Raw genomic sequence first — 20,925 nt, 5'->3', positions numbered from 1 at the left:
AGTCTATAAACTTAACCATAATAGTAATTAATGAATGGATTGTAGTTCTCCGAGTCCTAAATCCTCTGAAACAATGAAAACCTGACACCATTTGCTTCCTCCCCCACAATCGCTGACTCGTTGTTGTCTGTCTCTGTGTGTGCGTGTGCGTGTGTGTGCCTGTGTATGTGACAGAGTTCTTGTCTTCTATCAACAAGAGGGAAGAGAAACCCATCGTGAGAACCAGGGAGTGCCAGGATTCTTTAGAAAGCAGCCTCATGGAAATGGGTAAAACCAGAAGAATCCGTATTGCTGACATGGGTGTCACAGTGTGCAGAGTACTCACTTCCAGGTTCTCGCCAAAAGAGGAAGTTAAACTTGCTAATGTTTGGTCATTGGAATTTTGCAGATGGGGGTGCCCTAAGCTAAGGGGAACCTGCAGTGAGCATGAGATATCCCACCAACACAAGACCCCACCTGCCTCACTGCTGAGAAAGCCCTCTGGAGTTAGGCAGGGATACCGAGGCTTCGGCTGGAAGCGAGTGGATGTCTGCAGACCACCCGGCAAGTAACAAATTACCCGGAGGAAATAAACGCCTAAGGTTTAACTTGGAAGACTGAGAAAGGCTTGGTAGTTCTCACCAGAGCCCGGTGCTCTGAACCTCCAGGCACCTTCCGAAAAGGACTTCCGCTAATTTGCATGATGGACCTGTTCGACATGATTTACCTATTAGAACATACATCTTTTCCCGAGAGGTGAACGGGGTTAGAACTGGAGCACAGAGCCAAAGGAGGAGGCTAAGGAGTAAATACACTCAAACCACTCGAGTAACAAACACCTAATATTTATTAATAAATTAGTATACTTGAAGGCATTTTTCTGCTATCAGTTCCTCACCGCCCAGCCCACCCACACAAAGGCAGTCAGCACCACCTTTGCGGTAGAGCCTGACAGCTGAGCGTTAGGGGGTGAGTTGATGAGTGAGAGAGAGCGTAGTTGCAGATTGATCAGACAAGAGTTCTTACAGCTGCAGCCAGTTTCAATTAAAGTGATTGACGATGAAAACCCAGCAAGGCCTTGAGGGCAAACTGGACCTATTGACTATGTGTATTAAAAAAGAAAAGAAAAAAAAAAATCTTCCAAAGCAAAGCTGGGCAAAAGCTGCCACTGGCTTGGTTGACTTTCCAAGATGCAGCAGAGGTGTCCCTAAAGGAGGAAGATCAAGTTCTTTGGTGGCCCAGGTGTCAGGCCACTGAAACAGCGAAGTCCTGATGACTTGAAGATTTCATTCTCCAGCCCAGAGTGTATTAGCATTAAGAGGAGTACAAGTTACCAAGCAGTGTATGGTGTCCAGATTAAAACCATACAATCGGCGATAGATAGTGTGGTCAAGTTTCAGCCATGAATATGAACTTTACAACAAGACATGAAAAAGATAACTGGAAGTCTAATTGCATTACAGTAATCAACAGGATCTTAAATCCCCTCGGTCCTTAAGAACACTTGGAAAGGACGAACAGTAAGATAAAGAGGAAAAAAAAATGAAAACAAAAACAAAAACAAAAAAACAGAAAAAGTAGGTGCGGCTGTTGAAAGACTGGTATTTGCTTATAGAAGCCACAAGATGCCATCATGATTTTAAGAAGTTAAGAGTCTCAGAACCCAGCATGTGGGAAAAGTCACACTGCATTTACGTTAAGTTTTTAAAGTGCACAGAACAGTTTTGAAAAGATGTAAGAAGGCAAAAATGGAGCATCTGTGGAACTTAAAAAAACTTTAGTGGTGGGCATTTTCCAACAGTTATACATCGAAAAGGCTTTATAAATTCCCTTTCAAGAAGAGAAAAACGAGGAAAGAAAAATCCCCAAACCCCAAACTCAAGCACCGGCCATACTCTGTTAAACACATACATACGCGCGCGCATACACCAGAACACAAAAGTCAGAAACAAAATGAAACCAGCCCGCCAGAAGGTCCATTTCCAGAATGCAGTGCCCTGGTCGGTGTTCTACAACAGGTCGGGAAGATGGCTGTACACAGAGTCCAGGAGGGTCTGGCTGGCTTCTTGGCTTTTGACCCCAATGATCTCAAAGAGCCTGTCCAGTTTGTCCTCAGCCTGGGGGATCTCTTCAATCACCCGCAGCTCCTCGGGATTCAGGATGTGCAGCATGTCATCGAAGATGGGCTGCAAGTCACAGGGGTCCAGGCGGACCTGCCGCAACACCGTGTCCTTCTTTTCTGCGGGGGACAGGGGAAAGAGAACGTGACAGTTGAGAGGGGCAAGAGGAGGAGGTGAGAAGCTGCCTGCATTCTGAGCCTAGCAGGTTCCCGCCAATGTGAGTGAGCGACCTTCCAGGACATTTTAAACAACACAAGCCTCTTTATTGGCCTGGTGCATAAGGACAGCAAACAAGCTTTTCAGGGCTGTGGTGACCCAAGTCTGGAATCCCAGCTCTTGGAATGTCAAGGCAGGAAGAGGAGTTCAAGACCATCCTCCAGCCTGAGCTACGTGAGACCCTGTCTCATAAAACAAAGACACCAACAGAAAAAGATCTGCTTAACAGAAATGAGCCAAAGACCTGCTGGAATGGGTTCTTTTAAAAGACTTATTCTTATTTTCAATCCCGTGTATGTTTATGTGTCTTTGTGTGCAAATTTGCACATGGATGTAGGTACTATCTGACGCCAGAGGCATCAGATTCCCTAGAACTGGGGTTACAGGTATTTGTAAGCCACCCAATACGGGTTCTTCTGGGAAGAGAATACAGGTGGCAAAATCAGTCTTCGCTGTTTACCTCTGAGTGAACTCTTTAGTCTCCTTGAATGGATTCCTAATGTGGTGATAATGTGACATTTACCAAGTCTTCTTCTAAAACTCAGAAGGAAAGTGTTGACATGCATAGGAACAAAAGTCCCAAGCCAGGGTACTCTGTTTCTGTCTCTTTACAATTGCATCGTGATAATTAAAAAAAACAACAAAAAAGCTGGGCAGTGGTGGCGTACGCCTTTAATCACAGCACTCGGGAGGCAGAGGCAGGCGGATCTCTGTGAGTTCAAGGCCAGCCTGGTCTACAGAGTGAGTTTCGGGACATCCAGAGCTACACAGAGAAACTCTGTCTCGAAAGACAAAACAGAAAAATGACTTCTGACTTCCCAGATGGGTTATACTTTTAATCCTTAGACTTAGCAAGTGTGGTAAGTCATTTTAAAACACCAGCTATAGTGCGGTTTATCAGATGACCCCTGAAACACCCACTGGATAGCATGCTCAGGACAGAAGTAATGGGTATGTGCGAACGCTGGCTCTGGGACAGGCTTGTCAAGACTTTCTAGGTGTGTCCATGTGAACCAGTGGTGTGGCTTCCTTGAGGCCACTTTTATCTTGGAGGGCGTCCTGAACCCGCCATTCGATTGGCTCGGCTACAGCTGGGCTGTGGAAGTGGCCGGGGAGAAGGCCCCAGGCCCCGCGGATGCCGGTACCTTTGGTAATAAAGGAGCCGTTCCTGCTCAGTGCCGACGAACCGCTGGACGTGGAGTCGCAGCGCAGCAGGGGTTCCGACTCGTCCACGAAGAAGCCCTTGTTTTTGTCTAGAGGGGAGGGCTCTACAGTCAGGAGAGTGGAATTCTCAAGCTTCACGTTAGGACTGGGGATGGGGCTTGGGCTAAGTGGACCGGGGCTCATGGGGAGAGCCAGTTTGTCGGTTTCCAACTGTGGAAAGAAAAAAAATAATTTTATTGTATATATATCAAAATAATATAGGAATAAAATAAAAGTAACCCCCACTCCCTTAACATTTAATATTTTCGGATTCTCCCATTTGTATGTGTATTTTTTGATATATCGTTCCATTGTCAGTAAACACGGACACACTTTTAGACAGTGTCTTACTATGTAGACCAAACCGGCTTTGAACTCACAGATTCACCTCCCTCTACCTCCCGAGTGCTGGGAATGAAGGTGTGCGCCACGACACCATGCCCCAACTCATTCTTCAACCTCCTCAGAGTACATGTGAAGCCACGGGTGGTGGTGACAGACCAAGTTTGGGTTTGAGGATAGCCTGGGCTAACAAGATTCTATCATTTTAAAAAAAAACCAACCAACAAAACAAACAAACAAAAAAAGCACACATGAGCAGAAAGTGTAATACTAAAAATGAGGAGACCTGTAAGGTGATGTCATCCAGCTACTCTGGAGATGGCAAGTTCAGTGCCAACCTGAGCAACATGGCAAGGCACTGCTCTAAAAAAAAAAAAAAATACAAACAAAAACTGAGGGGACATATGCATGTGCTATTTTAGTGACTTGTCTTATTGATGTGATGAAATACTCTGGAGAGCAACTCGAGGGAGAAAGCGTTTATCCCAGCTCACAGTTCAAGGTCCACCATGGCGAAGGAGTCATGGCAGCAGTAGCTTCAGGGAGCAATGAGGGCAGGAAGTCTAGTGCAAGCCAGGAACCCAGCCTTGGGAATGGCCCTGCCTACAGTGGATCTTTAGACGGGGCATGGTGGCTCATGCCTAGCGATGTGGAAGGCTGAGGCAGAATGGCACCTGTAAGTTTGGGGCTGGCCTGGGGGGTTTCAGGCTGCCCTGTGTGATCATGGTGCTGTCTCCTTTAAAAGGAAGGAAGAAAGGAAGGAAGGAAGGAAGGAAGGAAGGAAGGAAGGAAGGAAGGAAGAAAAGAAGGAAGAAAAGAAGGAAGGAGAGAGGGAGGGAGGAAGAGAGGAAGGGAAATGATGAGTCTTCTCACATCAGTCAACACGGACATGTCCAGAGGCCCATTCCTGAGGGATTCTAGACCCTGTCAAGTTGACAACAGGAACTGCCACACTCACTGAGCTGTTACCTCAGGGGCGTGGAACTGGACACAGGTAAGAAAAAACTCAGTCTAAACTCAAACTCTAACAACCAGAAGGAGTCTTAGATGGTACCCAGATGTTCCCCTCTGCCAGGAGCTGAAGACAACGTAACCCTAACACCACGCCTCAGACGATGATTACAGAGAAGGCCATTAAAGAAGTTATGAAGAAAAAGAGGTCGTGAGCATGGGTCCTAATCCAGCACCACGGCATCCTTCCTAAAGACAGAGGACACAGCCACGTCCACAACCACGCCCACAACCACGCCCACACCCATAGCCACGCCCACACCCACACCGAGGGGAGACCCGTGAAGCCACCAGTCGTCAGCGAAGGTGAGAGGCCCAAGAAGGTTCCAAAAATAGGGAGGAAACAAGCGTCTTTGCTGGAGGCACCCCATTTGTGGTGTTCTGTCACCCCAGCCGCGGCAATCCGTCACAGGCCCCCAGACCTTAGCATGACCAACACCATGATGGAAGGCCCGTTCGGACATGGACCCAGCACATAGGCTGCAACACCTGTCAAAACTTAGAAAAACCTAATCCATCCAAGTCCGGAGTTCGGGGAAAGTCCCCACACGCACTAACCTTGCCTTCTGGAGGCCTGGCACTGGTTCACTGCTCTTGCCAACTGAGGTGTGTCAACCCAGCTGGGCTGAAAAGTTTACTCTGAAAGGGTCCCCAAACCCAGTCACTGGTCAGCTGATAAAGACTTTCCATCGGCTTGAACCTGTCTCCGAGGGGTCTTCTCTGGTAGATGCTTCACAATCAAACTAGTGCTATATCCCAAACAGGTAAAAACTTCAGCCTGGGCCAGGCGATGATGGAGCACGCCTTTAATCCCAGCACTTGGGAGGCAGAGCCAGGCGGATCTCTGTGAGTTTGAGGCCAGCCTAGTCTACAGAGCGAGATCCAGGACAGGCACCAAAATGACACATAGAAACCCTATCTCCAAAAAAACAAAAAAACAAACAAACAACCCCCCCCAAAAGAAACAAACAAACAAACAAAAAACCAAACCAAAGCAAACCAAACCACCAAACTTCAGCCTAGAAATGTGAAATATCTTCTTTATTTTTAAATTGTGTGTGTGGGGGGGTGGGGGTGGGGGGTGGGGAATGGATATTCATACTAGTGCAGGTGTTCACAGAGACCAGAAGGGGGCATTGGATACCCCAGAGCTGGAGGAGCACCTGAACTACCTACACATTGTACATACTGAGAACCAAAATCAGGTCTTCTGCAAGAGGAGTGTGTGCTTGTAACAGCTGAGCCATCTCTCTATCCCCTCCTTTTCTTTTTAAATAGTTCTCTCTCTCTTTTTTTTTTATTTATGTGTCTGTGTGTATGCCATAGGTGTGTGCATGCTTAGGAAGGTTATAAGAAGGCATCAGAATCCCTGGAGATGGAGTTATAGATAGTTGTAAGTGATTCGGCATAGGTACTGTGAACCAAATCGGAGGAGCGGGAAGCACTCTTAATCACTAAACCATCTCTCCATCCTCATGGAAGTGATTTCTGAAGGTCCAACAGGCAGGAAGCAGAACTGACACCAGACCTCAGGTACTGTGGAATATTACTTTAACTAGGCAAAGATGTGTTACATTTGCTTATGTTGAGGGATAGTTCTTTAACTACGCAGAGGCGTGTTTCATTCGTTGATGCTGCATTTGTTTAATCATGTAAAGATGTGTTGCTGTTTCACCTTGCCTGCCTAAGGCACTTGATTGGCCTAACAAAAAACTTAACAGCCAATAGCTAGGCAGAAGAGAGATAGGCAGGGCTGGCAGGCAGAGAAAATTAGGAGGAGAACTCTAGACTCGAGAAATGAAGGAGAAGAGAGAACAAGAGAAAAAAAGGGAGACACCTGGCCAGAAGCCAGGCAGCCGCCAGCCAGCCAGCCATGGAGGAAACAGGAAAGTAAGACGTACAGAATAAAAGAAAGGCAAAAAGCCTCGAGGCCAAACGTCAAGAGAAACAAGATTAGAACAGGAGCTAAGGTAAGGCCGAGCATTCATATAACCAATAACAAGTCTCTGTGTCATGATTTGGGAGCTGGTTGGTGCCCACAAGAAAGCCTGCCACACTCAGGCTTTCATTTCCAGAGACTCACAGCAGAGAACAGGGGGGGCAGCCCTAAAGCTGCGGAGACCACGACGCCTGCTTTCCACAGTGGAGCCAGTTCCGACGGAGACAGGTACGTTCCCACCACTCCCCCTGCTCTGTGAAGAATGGTTTCCGGGAGGCCAGAAATCAGGAACCTGGACGGACACTCCTAAGTATGGCAGTGAGGGATGACCAGGGCTTATGCCAGGAACATGCAGTGGGCATGGGAGTGGGTGAAGAGACCAAAGCCCAGAGAGGGCACACAGTCACCCTGAGAGACCCAGTGTTCAAGTCCATCTAACCTCCTCACTTTTAAGAAGTGCTTTAGAACTCCATCAGGTACTTACGGCATCCCCTAGTCCACTGATTTTATGCTTTTATTGGCTTTCCTGGTATAATGGTTATTACTGATTGTCAAGTTGACAAGCTGTAGGATCACCTAGCAGATAAGCCTCCGGGAATGCCTGTGAGGGTGTTTGTAGATTGGGTTAACTGAGGTGGAAGGCCTCACCCTAAATGTAGGGACTATTCCACTGGCTGGGAGAAGAAGGACTGCGTGCGGCGAGAGATGGCCTGGCAGTTAAGAAGACTTGCTGCTCTTACAGAAAACCAGAGTGCAGTTCCTAGCATTCACCAATGCTTACAACCGAAGCTCCAGAGGATCCAATGCCCTCTTCTGGTCTTCACAGGCACCCCCCATACATGTGGTATACACATTTACACACACAACATAAGTAAATATCTTTTAAAGGAAGAAGCGAGCTGAGTGCTAGCATTCATTTCTCTGTTTCCTGACTATAGAGGCAGTGTAACCAGTGTAATTGAGTTCCTGATGTCATGCCTGGACTGCATCTCCTTGAACTATAAATTAATAGAATCCTTCTTAAATTGCTTCTTGTTAGGTATTTGTTCACAGCAATGAGGAGAAAACAACAACAACAACAACAACAAAAACCCAACTAATATACCCAGAATGAGAATGGATGACTGTCCAGGAAGCAGATGGCCAGTCACACAGGACAGTGTTTGGAGATGACATACACTCTCCCAAAGCTGCTGCTGACCACCCTGAGAACTCTTATCCTTCTCTTAAGCCCTTCAAGTGAGATGCTGTCTCGCTCTCCAGGCAAAACAACGACTCTGATTTCAGAGGAGTACATTAAAGACTTATGTAAGACATGAAGCAAACATGCCTGCCTCTTTTACAACTCTTAAGGACCGAGACATTTGTTGCAAGTGATTGAATATCTGCAAAGACCACCGATTCCTGCACAGCGCTGACATTCTAACAGGATGTTCCCTTAAAGCACCGCCCACAGCTGGCTGTGCTTCCAGAGCTGGTTGACATGCATCCCCAGAGGGGCCCTTCTGATCCCCAGATAAGAGTTGTGCACATGCTTTGAGTTTTAATTCAACAGGCCCCGGCATAGGGTGCTGTTCCCTGAAAATGCACGCAGTTACACATTCATGCCAACATCCCCTTTGTGCCCCCAGCTGACAAAGAGCACTTGTCTACATTCTGATTCTCAGGGACATTACACTGGTTGACATGGCCCATCAATATAGCACACTGTTCTTGCTTTAAAAAAGAAAGAAAGAAAAGAAAGAAAGCACCTCCCACCCACAAATGAGTGCCAACAGAGAAGTCCACCCACCTATTTCCTGCACCCATTTCAAACTTCCAATCTTTATTTTCCCAACAACTTCGCTAGATGTTGGAAAGTAAGCACCAGACTTCCAGCAGAATTGCACAAGGTCCTGAGCTGATTGATGCTACTGTAACTAACAAGAGCCAGGTGAATACGGAGGTGCCCCAGTGAATGCCTCTGCATCATCACATTGGAGCCACAGACCACGTGACAAGCATCCTTCTAAACACCTCCTCTCCGGCTTTGGGTGGCTGGTTGCATTTGGAATCGAGCTGGAAGTTATTTGCCGCTTTCCTGTAAACTCATAGAAACGTCTCTCCTCCTCTCACACAATATTAACAACAGCTCCCAGAGCCGCTTTGGAACCCTGTATTAGCTACTGCGTTTCCTGGCACATCTCTAACCAAGAAACTGGATCATCAGGCTCTGGGGGATGAAACAGTTACTCTAGTAATTATGAAAGTTCATGATTTGGTGTCTTGAGTTTATAGCAACAAAGAACATCAATATTAATATGGTAATATTATTTAAAAGAGAAGGTAAGTACCTTGTCTTTTTTTTTAAAGACACAATTTCATATATCCCTGCTTCTAACTCACTATGTAGCCGAGGATGACCTTGAACTCCTGATCCTCTTGCTTCTACAGTCTGGATTATGCAGTGATGAGGAATCAAACCTAGGGCTTTGTGCATGTTAGACACGGGCTCTGCCCACTGAGCCACATTCCCAGCCAGAGAAGGCACACACCAAAACAAGAAAGCCAGATTTCCTCAGAAGAGTCTCATGGTCTTTAAAAACCTATGCAAAAGCTTTGTGAAAATAATCACAAAATAGAGTAGCTTCATTGATTCCCTAAGCATCTTCAGGCTCTCCAAGTTCTCTGTGGGGGCATATTAATTTTATAATAGAAAAAACAAGGCGTGTTACTTTTAAAAGCATCCCTACTGGTAAGTATATTTTCCTTCTGCTAATTGGAAGCTATTGTGGCTGTGGCAACTTGTATTTATATTGGGCTGAAAAACAGGGGTGCTGGCAGAGATTCTGCACAGCTCAGTCGCTCGGTACTTCCGTGAAGTGTCCATGGACTCAAACACCCCCATCTGACTGAAGAGAAGCGCGCTCCGCAACCGAGAAGGAAGGACTCTGGCAAACCTTGGCCAGAAAGGAAATGTGTCCACCACATACTTGTTGCTCTGCCAGAAAAACTAGAAAACCATGGTTCCTTTTGCTTTGAAGCTGTCAGGTGAGATAGTCGAGAGACAATCTGAGAAAGAAGGGAGAGACAGAGAGTCAGATGGGAAGGGGCGGGACAGGGCAGAGGGCAGAAGGGCCAGAGAACAGGGCTATTGAGTGCACTTCCAGAACATGGTATTTTGTTTGGCCCAGGGAACCGTTGGTGTTCCCCCTGATTAGTCTCCACACAGGTACACTTAGTGCTTCCAGATGCTTATTAAAGCCGGTAGGGAGGGTAGATAAACAGCCACCCTTGCCTTCCAGCTGAGTCAGCCCTATCACCCCATGGCTGTTGTGACTTCCTCTCAGAACATCAGGAACATGGACGACAAAGAGTCATCTACTCAGACTTGATAAACACAGCAGAGTCTGGGGCCTGAGCATCTCTGGACTCTGAGGCCTGTGACGGTGCATCTTGTCCTTGTCAACTCGCCCAGTTCCAAGCTGAAGGGGGCCCACTCTGGGTCCTCAACTCAACTGGAAACCTCCACCACTATGCTGAAGGTGGGGAAAAAAATCCCTCCCCTGGCCAGCCTTCCCAGGAAGGCCAACTCAGAGGGGGCAGTGTTCCACAGCTTCTGGGGATGGTGAACCAAGGCCACTGAAGGAAAACCCTTCGACAGCTTACTCGTGATCCGGAGTGGTGCTGAAATCAAGGGAGGTTTTGAGTCGCCTAATTTTCTTCCCACAGCCAGGCAGGAGCACTGGGTGTCCTCTGCAGGCTGGAATAGGTGCCTGTCCTGACCCCCTAAGCACCCCCCCAGCATGCATTTCCTATTCTCCACATTTAAATGCTCAAGAGATTAAGTAAAATTAAAAAGCCTCCAAAGTCTCAGAAAATCATGCTAGGGGCAAAGGAGACATCCCATTCACCAGCTGTGTGGTCTTGGAGAAACCACTTCCCCGTCAGACCCGACTTCTTTATTTATTCCTAAGCTAAAAAGTGTAAGTTAGTCACCTCTAAGTCGCTTCCACCCAAACTGTCTCACATGCTGCTTACTTTATCATTGCCATTTCATTCTCTTAACCCCCCCCCAACGACCAAGTCCCGTTCTCCTTGCCAAGTTATCCCCAATTATTTCACTCAACTAAGGACGACCAGTTATTGTCAGCTGCTACCCAATTACGATTTCCCTGCGGTTGCACAATCTGTACTCACAAAACGAACGAACGACTTTGATTCATCAGTGATTCCCCCGAAATGAAGCATTAATTATGCAGCCTGGGTGCTCCTTGTCCGCCTGTTAAAATGGTTCAACTTAACCCCTTAGCCCCTGGCATTTCCCACGTGGATATCACCATGCTCTCTTCTCCACAATGTAGCCACTGGCCACAGACGCCTGGTGGCTTCTAAGGAAGTCGGATACACAAAAGTTACCTTCCCACCTGATGCTCCCTCCACGTCTCAAGTAACACCCCAAAGGAAGAGAGTTCTCTGTTTGCTTGTGAAAATATCATTTTAGTAATGTTTCCAAGAGCACCCTTTGCTAGTCCCAACTGAAACTAATCGCTATTCTGTGAGTTGAATAGCTTGCCACCTGGATCCTGTAAACAAGAAGGGCTTTAAGAAGTAAGTCCTACCCAGGGCTGGGGATGAACTCAGTTGGCAGTGTGCTCCTCTAGCTTGCATGAAGCCCCTGGGTTTGAGATTCAGCACCACTTAAAACTGGGCATAATGGCACATCCCTGCCTAGCACTCAGGAGCTGAAGGTAGGAGGGTCAGAAGTTCAAAGTCAAATTTAAGAGGAGCCTGGACTCTAAGAGACCCTATCTTTGAAAAGAGGAAGGGGGAGAAAAACGCTGGAAAGCTGGCTCTCACAAAATGCAGAGATGAATCCGTACAGCCCATCTGGAATCCATGCTGAGGAACAAAAACCCGTAGCACTTAGAGAAGCTGAGCTCCGTGAACTCATCACTAAGAGTACAGGAGTACCAGAAGATGCTCTGGCCTCTGGACGGCGGAGGAAGGGCTGATCAGAAGGGGCAGATTCCAGGGCATGGAACTCAATAGTGGTCTTACCCTCCGGCTGGACAGCTGTCCTAGGACAGAAGGACGGATGAGACATTCTGTAAACACCACAGACTTTGATTGAGACCGATAATTTGTTTTCTATTTGAAAATATTTGAGATCCTGGCAGACCAGGGATGGACCAGTTAAGAAAAACAAACAAACTGAATTTCCACTAAAGGTTTATCTCAAAGGAATTATGGTCACAAATAAGTAAAAAATGACAGCTATGTGGGGAGTGTGATGCTATCTCAAGCTTGTTTCCCCTGCCGACCAGCTGCTCATTAATAAAGATGAAATTAGATTTGAGATCATCTGCAGGTTCGTGTAGGAATCCCAGCCTGAGCCCTGTCTTCCTTGCCAGGTCAGGATTTTGTAATGTCTGACTCCATCGAACTCACTGGTTCTTATGCTAGAGAACAAGAACTCAGACAAAAAAAAAAAAAAAAAAAAAAAAAAAAAAAAAAAAAAAAAAAAAAAAAAAAGCAGTAAAGAAGTTAAACCCAGGGCTGGAGAGATGTCAGTCGTTAAGAGTACTTGTTACTCTTACGAAGGACCCGAAGTTCGATTCCCAGGAACGGCATGGTGACTCACAACCTTCTGTGACTCCAGTTGCAGATGACTTAGTACTTTCTTCTGACCCCCACAGGCACCAGGCATGCATGAAGTACACATACTCAAATGCAAGCAAAACATGCCTATACAGTAAATAAAATAAAATTTAAAAAGGAATCTAAATCTATGTGCTCCCAGGATTTCAGGTAGGAGGGAAGAGAGCTAGCAGCCAGATCATAATTTTTTTTTATCTGAATATATTCCATTCCTAAGTTCACAGACTAAAAGATGGCTGCCATAATGACTTCTTAAGAATCATTGGTGAAAAAAAAAGGCTGTGCATTGAGAGAGAGCAAGAAAGGGTATATGGGAAGGTTTGGGGGGAGGAAAAAGAAAGGGGGAAATGATGTAATTATATTAAAATCTCAAAAGCAAAAGAAATAGCAAAAATCACGTTGCTTTGATTAAAAGGTAGGGTAGGTTTCCTTTAAATTTTAAATGAGAGGAAACAATAATTAAAAAAAATTATTACTTATTTGTGTGTGTGTGTGTGTGTGTGTGTGTGTGTGTGTGTGTGTGTGGTCAGAGGGTTGTCAGATCCCTTGGGGCTAGAGCTACAAAGAGTTGTGAGCTGCCTGATGTTGGCCCTGGGACTCAAACTCAGGGACTCTGCAAAAACAATAAGCTCTCTGAACTACCGAACCATCTCTCCAACCCTGACAATGACTTCTAAATGCACACTTTGGAAGTGTGAATTCTTGCTGGACCCAACTCAGAAATAAACTAAATTTACTGAGCAATTTTTTTTTTTTTAGACAAAAAGTACCTAGATGGAACTGGCATGGTGCTGATTGCCAAGGCTTTCAGGAAAAGTTGGTCAGTTATTTGATATTTGGAGTCACAGAAATGGGAACATGGATTGGAAACAGCCACATATTCAGAGATAAAGCAAGTATGCTGAAATGAAAAGAATTGTTGACAAGCCTCTTATCTTTCCTTCTTCCCTCCTCTCTGGCTCAGGCCAGGCCTCCGGAGACGTGTGAGGCGGCATATTTATTGCAGAAGGAAGGAACGGTGCTGACTCTTCCAGCCGAAATCACCACTGAGCAGGCCAACAGACAGCACAGGCCCTCTCCCTGGGGTCACTGAAGGTCATGGGATGGAGTAGGAACAGGAATACAAGCCAGGGTGGGCCTCCCTGGGAAAGCCACAGATGAAGCATGGATGTCTAAACGGAATCTGGGAACCAATGCAAGCCTATAGCATCAATTTACCCACATGGAGAGAAACTCAATGTTAACCTGGCTAGCCAACGCCTGAAGCTCCTGGGAAATTATCTGAAGAGACAACTCCACCCACCCTGATGAGTTGAGGCCCAGGACAATCGGTCAAGATTTTGTTACAGCTGGAGTCTTTCTGAAGACTGTATACATAAGTTAGCCAGGAGTTAATTGGCCACGGTAGATTGCTTCTTAAAACCAGGTAGTTACTGTAACGTTGCACCTCTATGGCATCCATGAATTCTGACCATTCCCAAGAGTTAGCTACAAAAAGGAACCCCAAAGATTAAATTTAACTCCAAGTGTAATCTGTCAATCTTTGCCCCAAGCAAAAGAACTCTTCTTTTCCTGGGTGCTCAGAGGAGAGCTGCACGAAGCCACAAGATGTACTTCAAATGCTGCCAAAGCTGGTAAGAACCAGCTGGCTCCGGAGGGAGAGAGGGAGGGAGGGAGGGAGGGAGGGAGGGAGGGAGGGAAGGCCCCGCCCAGCTGCTGGGGCTGGTGTCTGTGAGCTGTCCCTGGCCGCTAACAGCAACAGAACCCACGTTGCAGCCTTGAGCTGACTCACTGACTAGCTTTCTCATGAATAGAGGAAGTGAGGAAGGGAGTAAACCAGCTTTCTTAGTTCCCAGTGGAAGCCCACTCACATCTTAGAATATTATTGCTAAGCTCAGCACCATCAGGACATTGCGAGGTCACATTGTTAGAAACCAGGGGTTCCCCTCAGTGCAGTCTAGACAGTTCTCACCATGAAAACACACTGCACAGACTTTCTAAAACCTAGCCTGAGGACCCAAGGAAAAATAGAAAGTAATTTCACAGGAAAAAATGCCTTGAAGTAAAAAGACTCAAGTTTGTCTTTGTTAGGAAGTTTTTATTTTATTTTATTTTATTTATTTATTTATTTTTCGAGACAGGGTTTCTCTGTGTAGCTTTGTGCCTTTCCTGGAACTCGCTTTGTAGACCAGGCTGGCCTTGAACTCACAGAGATCCGCCTGCCTCTGCCTCTCCCCCCTCCCCCCAGTGCTGGGATTAAAGATGTGCACCACCACACCTGGCTCACATAAAGTTTTGGGTTTGTTTGTTTGATTTTAGATTTCTCCTTATTTGTTTGTTTAAAATATATTACCATTACATTGATTGATTGATTGTAGGTGGTGTGTGTACTACACACACGTCCAACAGCAATCATGTGGGGGTCAGAGGACAGTTAGTTATGTGGAGTTGCATTTCTCCTTCCACTATGTAGGGATGGAACTCAAGGAGCCAGGTTGGGCAGCAGGTGCCTCCTCTACCCACCGAGCCACTTCAGAGGCCCTCCATTAGTTTTTTTGAGTTCAACAGATTAGTATTGCTTAATAAATTCATTGAGTTTGTGCTATTATAACCTCAGCACACCCGGTTTCAATCATGGTTTCAATCATAACAGTTTCAATCAAACCCCTCTGAGACTTAAGGTGCCGACTTCATTATGATTTCTTGCACACTGTTCCTTGGGTCTATATGTACACAGTACCAACAGGAACAAACAATCTCAACCTGCACATTCTTGAGGTTAGCAGCCGGAGCTGACTCACTCCTGGGATAGGTGTGTAGATGTCCACAGCGGACCTCACCTGTTCTGACATTCATGTGGCTTTGACTCTTGCTATAGCAAACATCACTGGCAGGGCACATTCTAGGATCTGCATCTCTCTGAATGTAAGTGTGTAGAAGGGAAGCATTCCTAAAGGCACAAGAATGCATAATGCCACGCCCTTTCCTCCCTGTCAGCCTGAAGCTAAGCATGCATTCGAAGACCTCAGTTTCCTTTCTAATACCAACTGACTTTTCTCTTACTTTGTGCAAATAACTTTTTTTTTGAGGAAATTAATCCTGTGCAGATCAGAACATCACACACTGTACACAATTCAAAAGATTGCATACAGGTTCTCTGCAAGGATCTGGCAGTACTCGCTGAAGTGTATGCCAAGTGACCCATGATTCCACTTTTAGGAAGACTTGTCTACATCTTCTGTGTTCTCTGCCATTTTCAGGAGCACCTCACCTACAGATGGGATAAAAAATAGACAAAAACAGCACCCCCCCCCACTTTTGACAATGAATTATTTGAATGATGGATGATACTGCCCTTTCTAACTCACTCCTGGAGGTAAATGGATGGATGTTTCCCCAATGACGATTTTTACGGGAAAATCAAAGCCATGTTGTCTATCCTTCAAGGAAAACGTTGAAATTAGTGGCTGTACAATAAAGACTACTTCTGACAGGATGTGATTTCCTCATGAGCTAGTGACATGAGATTGTTACAGTTCAAGGGACAGTCTCAAAATGCAGGATGGAGAAGCCTGGCCAAGCTGGAAGCCATCAGTTTACCTCTGTGTGTGTTTAGGCTTCAAAACAAACAAACAAACAAATAAATAAATAAATAAAACAAAATGTTTCCTCAAGTCTTAGTAATTGATGGCGAAAACAAGCTTTTGTAAATTTTTTTTCTATAATATCAATTCTGATTTCCTCCCAGTGAGCTTTTGGAGGAAGTCAGTATGAGAATGGATTAAAAGGATGGAAAATGTCATCAATAATAGACTTATCCTTTGGGGGATATTGAGTCACTATCTCTGGAGGGGGAGGGGAGATATTTTTTAAAATCCACTTCAATCTTCTTCATAGCAGTTTCAAAGAACAGAGTCTAAAAATTTGTCCCACATACCTGTCCTTCTTATAAACACAGGGGATAATAATAAAAAGTAGGCACCTGTGGGTATACTCGAGTGTTAGGCGTAGGGTGCATTAAGACTCCATTTCTGGGCTGAAGGGCTAGCTCAGTCAGTAAAATGTAAACATGAAGACTTGAGTTTGGACCCCCAGAAGTCACATAAGAAAAGACACGGCGTGTAGTGAGAGTTTCCTGTGTCCACCCGGCTCCCGTGGCCCTACGGTCCCGAATAAACACACACAGAGGCTTGTATTATTTTTAAACTATGGCCATGGCAGGCTTCTTGTTAGCTAGCTCTTATATCTTAAATTAACCCATTTCTATTATTAATCTCTTCTTTGCCACGTGGCTTATGGCTTACCAGTATCTTTATATCTTGCTTCTCCTGGCAGTGGCCAGCAGCATCTCTTCTGTTCTCTGCCTTTTTCTCTTTCTCTAGTTAGAATGTCCCACCTAACCTTATTTTGCCTCACCATTGTCCAAACAGCTTTATTTATCAACTAATCAGAGCAACACATATTCACAGCATACAGAACGACATCACCCATCATTTACCCTTTTCTTTCTATTCAGGACTGTATCTCTCAACTACGACTGGTGGCGTTTTTATTTTGTTTTCAGGGGCACACCCTGGTGCATCTTACAATCAACCCAGGAGCCAAGGAAAAACAGTAACAGGAACTGTGACATGTATACTGCTCACTGAGCACAGATGTGAAGGGTTCTGAATGTGATGGACGGACACTCAAAGGCTGCTCTGCTCCATCTCACCCCCACCTTGTTTCACAGTTAGGAGTTCCCTGTTCCAAAAGGAAGTAGAAGGGCCACTATGATCGTGTCACATGCAGGACTGGGTGTGTACCCCTTCCAGTTTAAGCGAGCTTTACAAAGCTGTCCCGAAGAAACTGAGGCGTGGGAACAGAAATGGACTTTCCCAAGGTCACAAATGAGGTGGAGGAAAAAAATTCACTCTAACCAAGAGAAAGCCCAAGTCTTGGATTTACCCATTCCCATTTCCTGTTATGCAAACTTTGAAGCCCTGCATTTGATATGGAGGGGGCAGTAGACCCTCACTCTGGTTCCTTTCTTACTACAGACCTGTCCAAAGTTTCTATAAAGCTTGCTATCGAGCCAAGTAAAATGAGATGCAAGAAAACACATGTTGTTTGCAAGGGCGAAGGGTTATGACGTCCTGACTGCGCACAGGTAGATGTGGCTACCTGCTGGCAGCAAGAGAAGTCTCAGGGAAGAGGAGCAAAGCACAGTTATGGGTGAAACCACGACCTTGTCCTCTAAAACGCACAAGCAAGCATCAGCTGTAGTTTCCTAGCCATCTTTGGACCAAGAACGGCCCGATGATCTAAACTGAAACACACATTGCCAGTGTAACATCTGCTCATGCTAGTGAATTCTGATTACCAGTCCTTGCCCATTGGCCGTCACCCTGGGGAGGGAGTGCTCTGAGAGGCAGGGGCCACCTTTCTTCTTCACCTGGTATCAGGCAAGCATCGAGTGCATGCAGCGCTAGTGTGAATAACTGTATGAAACTTCAGAGAGCCGTTTTGGTTCCAGTTTTGTTTGCTGATTTGTTTGTTTGTTTTTCAGGTTCTTTCTGTGAATCCTGGCTAAACTGGGGAGCCCAGGCTGGCCTCAAACTCTTGGTGACCCTCCTATTTCAGTCTCTTGTGCTGGGACGACAGATGTAAGCCACCGTGTTCAGCTGAGACTTTGAGATATAATAAGTCAATCAGCCCGACATGCCCCTAAAAGTCTGAAGTCTATTCACTGACATGGCTCCTTTGAGCTCCATAGTCAGCAACACGCACCATACCTGAGTCCACACCTGAGCCTGAATGTGTCAGCAATCCCTCTGCGCTGGCCTCCTCTCGCTGCCCTGGAAGTTCCCCAGAGCCCACAGTCACGCCCTGTGATTAAGTAACGTCCTTAAATGACCCTCTGGGCCGTAGTGACACAGCAAAGAGCAGAGACGACATCCATGCAAGTCTGGCCAACACCTCGGGTCTTCTTAGGTCCTCAAGCCTGAGGACAATACGTTCTATTATCTAGAAAACTAACCATAACGACAACATAAAAACAAAGCAAAACAAACAAACAAACAAAAAATCAGCCTCATTCGAATCCCTAAAAAGCCAACTGAAATGTACAGCTGGTATTTGCCTCAACTCACGCTCACTACGTTTCTGAAAATAGCTAGCCCCATAGATAAGGACAGCTGCATCCTGCGGCTTGGCAGCAAAAGTCGGGAGCTGTGGTCCCCCCAGCAGCCAGAGCAGCAGGGGCCACAGCAAAGGGAAGCCCAGTCTTCCTCTGGCACTTGGGATTCTCCCAGCTGCTAGAGCAACGCCACCCAGTGCCTAACACAAAGGCTACTACTATATAAGACACAGGGAAGGGAGGGCTGGAGGGAGATTGGGGGGGGGGGGGAGATAAGCGTGGCCAGGCACTCTGATCCCGAGAAGGTTAGTTCTTCTATGTGCTTCTACAAAGGCCAAGCATTCCCTAAGGACAAGGAATCATTCAAGTAAGAAACAACAAAATCAGCTGAGTTCCGTGGCTGTTAAATCACAGTGTAGCCTCACCTACCTGACGTCACTAGGCAAAGAGGGCCAGAGGAAGGCACCCAGGCTCAACGGCCCTGCACGACACCACTCCAGCAAGCAGCTGAAGCCATGATGCTTCTCTCACCCTTCTCTCCCTCCCTCCTTCCTTCTCTCCTTTCCCCTCTCTCTCTCATCTCTATCCTCCTCTCCCCTTCCTTGCCTCTTTCTACAGAGTCGTGCTGTGTTAGCCAAGGTTACCCACAAATTTGCAGCCCTTCTGCATCAACCTCCTAAGAATCACAGGATGAAGCCGGACGGTGGTGGCGCACGCATTTAATCCCAGCACTCGGGAGGCGGAGCCAAATGGATCTCCCTGAGTTCGAGGCCAGCCTGGTCTATAGAGCAAGATCAAACAAACAAACAGAACCACAGGATGTTCTACTACACTTAACTTTCTGTTATCTTTATTTTATGTGTACGGATGTGTACTTTCATGTATGCATGTGTGTCTGGTGCCCACAGAAGTCAAGACCCTGTAAAACAGGATGGTATAAGCCTCCATGAAGGTGCTGGGAACTGAGGCTGGACCTCTGCAAAAGTAGCAGGGGCTGTTAAATGCTGAGACATCTCCCCAGCCCCTTCATTTTTTAAAAACATTATTATTGTTTAAACAACAACAACAAAACACTGGGTGGTGGTAGCGTACCCCTTTAATCCCAGCACTCGGGAGGCAGAGGCAGGTGGATTGCTGTGAGTTCAAGGCCAGCCTGGTCTATAGAGTGAGTTCCAGGACTGCCAGGACTACACAGAGAAACCCTGTCTGGACAAACAAAAACAAAACAAAAAACTGCTGTTGTTGTTTTAAGACAGGATCTCTCTCTATAGCATTGACTGTCCTGGGACTCATTGTGTAGACCATGCTGGCCTCAAACTCAGAGATCTGCCTGCCTCTGCTTCCTAAGTTCTAGGACAGCCAGAGTTACATGGCAAGACCCAGTTTAAAAAAGAGAAAAATCAAAATGAAATCATAAAAAGTTGTTGGCACACAAATCAGATTATCAGATTGTTCCAGCACTTGGCCACTAAGCAATGCTCTCACACCTGGCTCTATACATCCCAGAGCACGACAAGTCAGTACCTCAGTCAATTTTGGTAAGCATTGAATTCCCATGCAAATGTACAGACTTCACCCAGGGCTTCCTAAGGCGAAAAGGAGTCCCTTCTTAGCCCCCAGACCCCAGGAACAGGGATTGTAAGGAAGAGATCAGAAAACAAATACAGCACTCACTAAGTCTATCTGCATTCCCAAGGGGCCAAAAATAAAAGCAGGGGAAAAGAAGAAAAAGAAAGTTAAAAAGAAAACCTAGAAATTCAACTAATGAAAGTCATTTCTCTCCTCTTGAAAACCATGAAGAGGGGAAGCCTTATCTACACACACACCTTTGTTTCCCCACAAGGGAGAACATTCCAGCCAGTCTAGGAGCACTCTCTCGGGCAGGAAGGAATAAATATTTACAGTTAGCTGGATTTTCTAGTTCTTGGCCACTGAACCCAGGCAACTCCGCCTTGACAGACCATCCACTTCCAGCAGCCTCGAAACCTGGTGAGCCTCCCTGCCCAAAACTATGTGACCCCAGCCTTCAGGATTTAAAAGGTCCATTATGTGTGTGAGTTGGAGCTGGTTAGGAACAAGTCGGGAAGTCATTACATCTAAAAAGAAATAAACATACACGGACTGCTTTCTGGCAGCCACACCACGTTCATCCCCCAAACAACCCACGAGCATCATGTTTTGTCACAAAGAAACTGAGACAGAGGAGCACGGTGGTATACCCAGGGTCCTCCAGATGATCATACTTAAGAATTTAGCTCGTCACTCATCTCCACGCTTCTGTTCTGACTGGAATCCTAACGGCTGCTTCCAAGAACAGCGAGTACATTTGCCCTCTAACCTCCTGGACTCAGTCTCTT

The 20,925-nt window shown here is 46.2% G+C and overlaps 1 protein-coding gene across 1 annotated transcript in view; it reads right to left on the bottom strand.

Moving 5' to 3' along the window:
• Positions 1-803: 803 nt before the first annotated feature.
• The window catches only part of Tnfrsf21 (TNF receptor superfamily member 21), a 74,238-nt gene continuing 54,116 nt past the window's right edge, over positions 804-20,925 (bottom strand). Inside the window, exons 5-6 of the mRNA XM_028887269.2 lie at positions 3,461-3,689; positions 804-2,218 (exon numbers count right to left, since the gene is read on the bottom strand). Coding sequence (XP_028743102.1) covers positions 1,989-2,218; positions 3,461-3,689 — 459 coding nt within the window. The 3' untranslated portion in view covers positions 804-1,988. The remainder of the gene's footprint in view (positions 2,219-3,460; positions 3,690-20,925) is intronic.

This window comes from Peromyscus leucopus, chromosome 16_21 (genome assembly GCF_004664715.2).
Source record: "Peromyscus leucopus breed LL Stock chromosome 16_21, UCI_PerLeu_2.1, whole genome shotgun sequence".
Taxonomy (NCBI): Eukaryota; Metazoa; Chordata; class Mammalia; order Rodentia; family Cricetidae; genus Peromyscus; species Peromyscus leucopus.
The sequence above is the reverse complement of the archived record's forward strand: the minus strand, read 5'-3'. Positions and strand labels throughout refer to the sequence as shown.